The 9,414-nt window shown below is 46.4% G+C and overlaps 1 protein-coding gene across 1 annotated transcript in view; it reads right to left on the bottom strand.

Annotated features, from left to right (window-relative positions):
* Positions 1-1,789: 1,789 nt before the first annotated feature.
* LOC147726407 (UDP-glycosyltransferase 3A1-like) overlaps positions 1,790-9,414 on the bottom strand; it is a 539,556-nt gene continuing 531,931 nt past the window's right edge. Inside the window, exon 7 of the mRNA XM_086960529.1 lies at positions 1,790-2,812. Within this exon, the coding sequence (XP_086816655.1) occupies positions 2,536-2,812 (277 nt within the window). The 3' untranslated portion in view covers positions 1,790-2,535. The remainder of the gene's footprint in view (positions 2,813-9,414) is intronic.

Raw genomic sequence — 9,414 nt, 5'->3', positions numbered from 1 at the left:
ATTTTGTGAACCACTCCACGGATGCTCCTACACTGGCGGGGATGAAAGTACCTCTGCTCATGTTCGCGGACGACACCCTGTTAATATCTAAGACGAGGCAGGGTCTCCAGCAGGCCCTGTCAAGATTTGAGCTGTTTTGCCGCAAGCATGAGCTGGAGGTTAACGTGTTCAAAACAAAGTTTATGGTGCTGAGAGGACCATCTCTAATTGCTGCCAGGGTTACAATGGGTGGTACCTCCCTTGAGCAGACTACGCTATTCACATACTTAGGTGTCACTTTTAGTGAAAATCTTAGTTGGAAACCGCAAGTCGAGCTCCTGGCACTAAAACATGCACAAATAGGAGGAGCCCTCCTCAAAGAACATAAAAGTGCTTACACCCAGCCAATGTCCCCGCTCATGAAAATCTATGGCACAAAAATGTTACCCTCTGTTTTGTATGGAGCAGAGCTTTGGGGCTACAGCAATCTGGATCCCCTAAAGGTAGCCCAAAATAAATTTCTCAGGGCGGCGATTGGTTTACCAAAATCCACTCCGCGCATCCTGCTCCTGTACGACTTAGGGTGCCAACCAGTGGAAGACCTAGCGAGATTCAGACCCCTAGCATTTTGGCGGCGTCTGTGGACCACACCAGAGCTATTGCTTTATGCCAAAGCAAGTTTAGAGGTAAGGGATTCCCTGGGCTCTGACAATATAGGATGGTTCAAAGGGGTAAGATCTTCTCTTTGCGCCATGGGGCTTGGTGAACTATGGCATAACCCTGACTCGGCCACCTTCCCTCCCAAAAAAGAGCAGAGAAATCTTTACTGGAAATGGGTTGTTGGTAAAAGACATTCGGAAATGACAGGAAGTTCTCTTACAACGACATTTGTTCTTCTGAAGGATGTCTCTTCCCTTGAAAAGTACTGGGATGTCATCACCAAGCCCCTGGATCGCAAACTATTCCATCAACCGAGAGTTGGCTCGTTACCACTGAGGTGCCTAACTACATCATGGGGTAAGGGAGGGCCAGAGCACTGCCCACTGTGTACTAGGCAGGGTGAAAGTGTGTGTCATTTTCTCTTTGTATGCCCCCTGTATGTTGCCCCTAGACAAAAGTGGCTACGCCCATTACGTAGAAGTCTGGGCACTCGTTCAGCATCTACAGCCTGTAGAATTTTAAAATCTGATCTATCGCCCTTGATAGTAATAGGGGTTGCAAAATACCTTGGTTGGGCTTGGATTCTACGCTTGAGGTTGATTAATTCGCATCAAGGTCCCAGTTAAATAATCTACAAGGTCCAAATTGGACTGTGATATCTTGTATTAACTGTTTTTTATTATGTTTAACTTTTTAAATCTGTAAATGAAGTCGTGTATAAGTGATTTAATTCTGTCTTAGTCATGTTTTTAACATCATATTAAATTATTTTTTTACTAATTATGCTTGCACTTTAGAAATTGAGATATAATGTTAGATGTGTAGCATGTCTTTTAAGATGAACAATCGAATAAAGACTTCTTTTGACTTGACTTGATATGTGCTTTTCTGTGTACAAAGAGAAACATACAATATACTTGTGTGAGAAGACAGCCATTGTGAACTGCAAAAATAATCAAGGGTGCTTTCATTGAAGGACCTTGTAAAGAACTGTGGATCTCCTGATTCACTAGGCAGAGATGCAGGTCCCTGGATCCACTGGAGTGTATGTCTTAAAACTCCTCTTAGGCATCAAGACATTGCTTATGTAAGCTACAGAGCAAGGTATAGGAGTTTTAATGACAGCAAATCAGGGATATATTAGTTCAGATCAATCATAATTGTCTTTATTTGACAATCAACAATGCAGTACAATCAAGGTGGTGAATCTTGAAAACACAGATCATTTCTTCCTTGCTGGTTTAGTTTCCTACATCTGTCACACTTTTCAACCACTGCCAAGCAAAATCTATGCCAGGCTGGCTAAACATAATTATTTAAAAACAAACTTTGGATATCCTGTCGTCCTTCTAGTTCGCAATGCTTATTCAGAAGACTGCCCAATAAAATTCTGCAAAGAGTACATTTTTTATTTGCTTTTGTTCAACAAGGCCAAAGCATTTCCCCCTGACTGAGGGGGTGCACCATTTCTTTAAACTACTCTAAATTGTTCCACTTACTCCACTACTTGCCATTAGTAAAATTGTTTTTTTAAGGACAGGAGGTTATTTGGAAACTGTTTCTGAATATGCCCATTTTGTAAGGCTGTCCCCGTCCTCCTTCAACCGACCACTGGTAGACTGTCAACACCTGTCTGATCTGGGAGCGGAAACGTCCCCAGATGTAGTGAACCAGAATCAAGGACATCTGCTCACAGAATTGCTTTTTGTGCATGTAAGTACTACACACACGCAAATTGAACCCAAAGAATGTAATATAACAAAATTCAACTGATAATTGTAAAGAAACATCCTCTAAATATATATATTTTAAACTTCTTACATTTTATACTGAACTACTGTTGACTATGACAGGATGATCTTAAAAGTAAGCACATATCAAAAAAAGTCTGTCGTATCAGGGCTTTTTTAGCTTATCTTGTCGAAGCAGCTTTGAAAGAACAGTTCTCAGCAGCTTAACACAAATGTAGATAACCACAGCAGCAGATGTAAATAAGAAGGCCATAACATCCAACAAACATTGCTGGTACCACGGTTGTTGGAAGCTGTATGGGCGGAGATGAGCGCCTCCCTTTGACGCGATGATGTGTTCTATCCATCGAACTAACTTCTGGTCGGGTGGAAGGGGCTCAGATCGGTGAATTTTACTCTGAGCTGTGGCCGCTAACTTGTAACTAAAAGAAAAAACATACAGTGTCACTCCACCATTTGAAATGCTTACTTTTAGTACATGTAAAAAAGTTACACTATCTTTTCTAATTGTAGTATCTCAAAATGCCAATGTGTGAGTTCCGATCAGCAAAAGCAGATTTGATTGTTTACCTTAGTCAGTACACGACATATGACAGTAGCCACAATTTCTTGGGATATCTCAGATGATTTTTTTGCTAGTTGTCTTAGGCAAGAAAAAAGACTGGCTTGATGGAAATCGAGGCAAATCAGTCCAAAGGCCTTGGTGTGTTATGGTAATGCCCCCAGATGGTCAAAGCCAAATCTTAATATATTGTCCTGATATATTTATAAAAACAATGTTAAAAGTCTTTGGTGTACACTAAGGTTGGAAGGCTACTAATTGATGGACCAGGAAATAATTTTCGCGGTACATTATCTATCATCTGATCAGAGAATTTAAAAATTCCACAGCATCTGTACAGCACCTAGGCTCATGGTTTAACCTCGAAGAACCTAACCTTCTACAAAGGGATTGCACGAGAAGCTGTCTGGGTTTCTTTCTAAAAAAGACTCTTGATTGCATCAATGAAGCTCAAGGTGCTGATAAAATCAACTTACCAATCAATCAATCAAAGATTCAATCAGGAACTTTTAAAGCACTGCTACTCACCCGTGAGGGTCTCAAGGTACTTACTAGTACAGGCATTGAAATTGGAGATGGATGAAGGCGGCACTTGGACAGATCAATCTCTGATTGGCCCAGCAGTGCCTGTGGAAATCTATGTGTTTGCCGGACAAGGATGAACATATAACAGTTAGGCGTCCAAAAAGGACTTAAAATGTCAGTTGATTTTTATCTCCTTAGCCATAGGTTTCTATCGTTTTCAAGAGTTGGTGCTTGTAAATCAATAGTATGGATTATTCTTACATAATGGCGCAAGGAGTTTCCATCTGTATTTTATGATCTCACAGGGATCTATTCCATTGTAATAAGTGGACCATACTGTGTCAGGTGGCTCTATATGTACTACCTAGTCCTGATAATTATGCGTTCTATAATCATATTTAGGCAGCATGCAACTACCTTCTTACTTTATGTTTTTGCAGCTTGGGATTATTTGGCCATTTTGCTAAATTGTGCAGTTTTTCAATCATGTTCATTTTGGCCTAGAATGATGAAGTGGTAAGTTTAAGAACGGTTTCTACATATAACAGTAAAGTCTTAATATTTGGGACTGAAGTTTCTCCAATTTAATCATGATGAACTACCCTGGGTGGAACACTGCTTAGTTCAATGCAAAATACACTATGGGCCCGATGTAGGTAGGGCTTTACCGATCGGTATCGGCCGAAAATACCGATTTTTGGCCCTTACCGATCGGTAAACAGCCATCGAGATGTAGGGAACCAAAAACAGAACGAATCGGATAGAAAACCGATTCGGAATGTGTACCGAATGGGAAAGATTCCGATACGTACATACCGAAAATCGGATATGTAACGAATCGGAAAAACACCGATTCGGTCACAAAGACCGAATCGGTCCATGTACCGAATCGTTAGTGACACCGAATCGGAAAATCACCGATTCGGTCCTACTACCGATTCGTTAGTGACACCGAATCGGAAAATCACCGATTCGGTCCTACTACCGATTCGTTAGTGACACCGATTCGGAAAATCACCGAATCGGTCCTACTACCGATTCGTTAGTGACACCGATTCGGAAATTCACCGATTCGGTCCATGTACCGAATCGGAAAAAATACCGATTCGGACATGAACCGAATCGGAAAACATGCCGATTCGTATGAATCTCCGATCGGGAAATTCCCCGATTCCGACAGTTGGGGAGATGTAGGGAGGCACAGAAACACCGAAAACGGCTCAAAATCGGTAGAATTCACTCGGTATTTACCATGGATTGCAATCAGGTGGTAACCAACTCCAACCCATATAAACAGTCCCAAAATGCATTGCAACTTGCAGGATGGCAGCTTTCTATGTCATTGCGAGGCGGCTACGGCTACAGCAGGAAGGACAGAGGGAATGGCTAAGAAATGAACAGGTCTACAGACAGAGGATAACCCTGTTCATGCTCACTGAGGCTGAGATCCTACAGAGATACAGGCTGGACTCTGACACCATACTTGAGCTCATCAGGGACCTTAAGCCATACTTGGACCACCACACCCCAAGGGCACACGCCATCCCTGCGCACGTCCAGGTGCTATGCAGCCTACACCTGGTAGCGTCTGGCAGCTATCAAAGTGGAGTAGCAGCAGCAGGAGGGGTGAGCCAGAGCAGCCTGTCAAGGTTCTTCCACATATTCCTTGACGCCATGATTGACAGGATGGACCAATACATCTCATTCCCTGCAACCCACGCAGAACTGCTACAAACCAAAGCGGACTTCTACCAGATGGCACACTTTCCCCAAGTCATCGGTTGCATAGATGGCACGCATATTCCGATTTGCCCACCAGCGGACACCGAATACATATACCGCAATCGGAAATCTACACACACCATCAACGTGCAGGTGATCTGCAATGCCAAGTGCACCATCACAGACCTGGTAGCAAAATTTCCAGGAAGTACCCATGACTCATATATATTCCAACAGAGCGGCATATATGCACGGCTGATGGCTGGCGATTTTGGAGAAGGATACCTCCTAGGTGAGCCACATCATCAGACCCCCATAACACATAGTAGGTAGGTGTAATACATGTATGCATGTGTCTAATGTGACCCCTTTCTCTTCCAGGCGACAGTGCATATGCCCTCCGCTCATTCATACTCACCCCCTACCTCAACCCCTCCACACCCAGCCAAAGGAGGTATAACCGGGCCCACATACGCACCAGGAATGTTGTTGAACGGACCTTTGGCATCTGGAAAAGTAGATTCAGATGCCTGCACAAGAGTGGAGGTGCAAGGCAGTATACCCCCATCACCTGCTGCAAGATCATAGCTGTATGTGCAATGTTACACAACCTTGCGGTCAAGAAGGGCACTGAGGTGGAGTTGTCTGACTACGAGGACTATGACGACGACGAAGCTGTGCCACTGACACAGCCAGCTGGGGTGTGTACGCCATGTGATGGCAGATACAGACGTGAGGAGATCACTGAGAACTATTTCTGACTGAGTACAGATGCAAAGACAGCTAAATGTTGCTTGGAAAAATTTTTTTTTAATCAAGATGCACCACAGTTACAGCACTGATGTGCATCAAATAATGGAGATTGTCAACTCAAATAAAGTCCAGGGTTCTGGTTTGCGCATCCCCCCTTGCCAGCCTATTTTTTGGCCCGCTTTCCAGACCCACTGGGGTGTCCCTCGGCCCCCTCCGAATGGCCAGCAGCATCAGCGGATCGCCTGGTGCTCCTCCTTGGCTCTGATGCAGCGCTGGCCGGGCTGCTGCGGCTGCTGCTGTCTCCAGCATCAGCCAGGTCCAGGGCAGGATTGGAGGCGGCGTTTGATATTAACATGGCCTCCATGGCCGTGGTGATCCTGGCCATCCCCCTAGTCAGCTCAGCTGTATGCTGACTGAGCGCCGATTCCTGATTTGAGCTGCGATGGCACAGCTGTGCGGTCGCCGCTGCAAGGCGGGCCATGGCCCGGTTGAGCACCCGGGCATCCCTCCTGCGCGCAACCTCATGCTCCTCCTGCCTGGCAGAGGAGTGGGTGATGGCAGTGGTCAGCCTGCCCAACCCTGCTGCCACCTCCTTGTTGCTGTCCACAACAGCCTGGAAACCCTTCACCAACTCCCCCATCTGCAGGTTGTGCTGCAGGAGCTGGCGTTGGCAGGCCATGGTGGATTTGGCCTGTTGGCGCTGGATTTTTACCATCTGGCCCTCCAGGCCCAGGAACACACTGCCCTCCCGTGCTGGTGCAGCAGTGGTGGTGGTGGTGGCACGGCGTCTGGCACTGCTGCCTCCGGCCTGCTGAGTGGGCTGGGGTGCCACTGGTGGTGGTGTGGTGCTGGCCGGTCCCGGAGCCCCTGCTCCCACGACAGGTTGGACGGGTGGCAAGGCCACGGTTGTGGCAGGAGCTGTTGTCGGCGGAATGGTCTGCCTTGTAGGGGAGTTATCAGGTGAAAATTGCAAGGGGGGTGAGCTGGGCAGTACTGGGGAGTGCACTGCCTGGAAATCAATCACCAGGACTCCCTCCATTCCAAGCCCTGGGGTGTCTCCTTCCTCATCCTCATCCTCCTCCTCCTGGCCAGGCTGGCTGGTGCTCGGCCCTGCCACTGCAGTATTTGATGTCGAAGCTCCCTCTGCTGCCACAGTGGTGCTGCCTGATGGTGCCCCTAGGTACAAAGAAGCATTTGTAAACTGAGTGCCGATGTATTACAGGCAGTACAATTATGGCATTCCACATGTCCTAGCATCTCCTTACACCGTGTCACACTGTTTCCTGTCTTGTGATTCTGCACTGACATATTTGGCTAACTTCTGCTGACTACATGTACCATGATGCTTGTCTCTTGTATGTTGGTGACAGTACAGTGCTGGTGTTTGCCTATGCATTGTGTCTAATGGGGAGGTGTCTGGTAGGGTGTGTCATGATGCGCATGCTTCTTACCTGTAGCTGTGGCCATCGCAGTGCTGTCCAGGGTCCCGATCCCTACGATGCTCGCCCTCTCGATGGTGCTGGAGACAATTTCCTCCAGCTCGGTGAGGGGTGGCGCCGGGTTCTTGCCTCCTCCGGTGTGTCCAGCCTGCCTTTGGAGGTCGGCCAGCTTCCTCTTCGTGAGGCTGCGGAGGTCGTAAAACCTTTTCTTAAGTTCCTCAATGGACCTGGGGGTGACTCCAGCAGCATTGACCTTCTGGGCGATGTCGGCCCACAATCTCCTCTTGGTGCTGTCTGGCACGTTGAGGGACAGCTTGCCAAAGAGCTGGCGGTGCACCCTCACCACCTCCTCAACCAGCACCTGCAGTTCTGTGGTGGTGAATTTGGGCTTCCTCTTTTGGGAGGACTTCTGGCTTCCTGCCTGATCTGCCATTTTGCTGCTGTTCAGTCTGCAACCTCCTTCTCCCACTGCTGCTAACTGTGTGTTGGGCTCAGGCAGGCTTTCCAGAAACTTCTAGAAACTTCTTAATTGTCTGCACCTGCCAGGGTTGCCACTCCCTGTTTGGGTGGGGGAGGGGGAGCCACCTCATTGGCTGAATCGCCTATTGCCGAGTCGGCTTTTACCGATTCGGTAATATCCGATTCGGTAAAATCTGATTCGGTATTATCCGAATCGGTAAAAGCCGAATCGGTTCATGCAATGCATTCCTATGGGCTTTTTCGCCATGGGTCTATGATTGCCGATTCGGTTTTTACCGAATCGGCTTTTACCGAATCGGTATTCGCCGAATCGGAAATATCCGATTCGGTGGTAGCCGAATCGGTGTTTTCCGATTCGTTGTTGGCCGATTCGGTAATTTCCGATTCGGACCGAGCTGAATCGGAACGTACCGAATCTCATTACCGATGCCGACCAAATCGGTTTTCATTCGGTATTTTTTTCCTACATCTCGTTTTCCGATTTCAGAATACCGATTCGGCCCGCCTCGGTATTTTGAAATCGGAAAATCGCGTTTACCTACATCGGGCCCTATATCATTAAAAAACAACAGATATGTGGGATAGACAAGACAGGCTTGTACCCCCTGGACTTTTGCTCACAGGGTTACTTTCTCCATCCAAAAACTAAGAAAGCAAGCAATAGATTCCTAGACTTTGCAGTATCATTTGCCAAGAGAGCCATTGCATTGACTCAGAAAATGCCAGTGGCACATCCCATGGGGAGGTGGGCCAAAACTGTTGTGAAGTGGGTAGGAGTGAGAGTATGGTGCTGCACAAGAAAGATAAACAGGGATTACACAGAAGACCATTAGCCCCTGTGTAAAACGAAGTGTTGTTATTTATTGAGGAAAAAGAACTACCTACAAGCCTGGGTTAACAGGCTTAACGGAGTGAGAAAGATACAGAATAGCCCATGTCATTACCAGGGGAGAACCCACGACCCCACACCAGAGAGCAATGTACCAACTCGCAGCAGCGGAATAAACCCCTCTCAGCCTCAGTGGTCAATGATCAGGGCTCACCCTGAGACTCTGTTTCACCTGCCAAGAGGATAGCAGACAACCACCTGATCCACATTTGTTCCGGTGTTGGATCATGAAAGCAACAAACTGGCTAAATGATTCTTCATTTGTCAAAAATAAACAACAACACAATAAATTAGAAATAACACATGCCATACCTCTTTACTTACCCACTTTGAAAAGCCCGTGCACAATTACCTATGTTTAAATTCAATAACAAATGTTTTTTTAAAGAAAACAAGAGATTATGTGGTAGCACCCCGAAATGCATGAAAAATAAAGGAACGGGAGGCAAAACCACATCTTTGATTTATTCCCAACCATATTTGCTCAGTGTTTTCAGGCTGAAAAGAGATATACATGAAACACTGGCCCATAAGTTGAAGGAGACAGAAAAATAACAATAGAAGAGGTCTCGCCTACAGACACCCTAACTCTCAGTTCCTTGCTCCTTACTCAATGGCTATCTTTACTATTCTTGCGTTTGGTCTGCCGAAGTA

Source organism: Lissotriton vulgaris, chromosome 3_1 (genome assembly GCF_964263255.1).
Source record: "Lissotriton vulgaris chromosome 3_1, aLisVul1.2, whole genome shotgun sequence".
NCBI classification, from domain to species: Eukaryota; Metazoa; Chordata; class Amphibia; order Caudata; family Salamandridae; genus Lissotriton; species Lissotriton vulgaris.
Note: the sequence above shows the minus strand (reverse complement) of the source record. Positions and strands in the feature narration are given on the sequence as shown.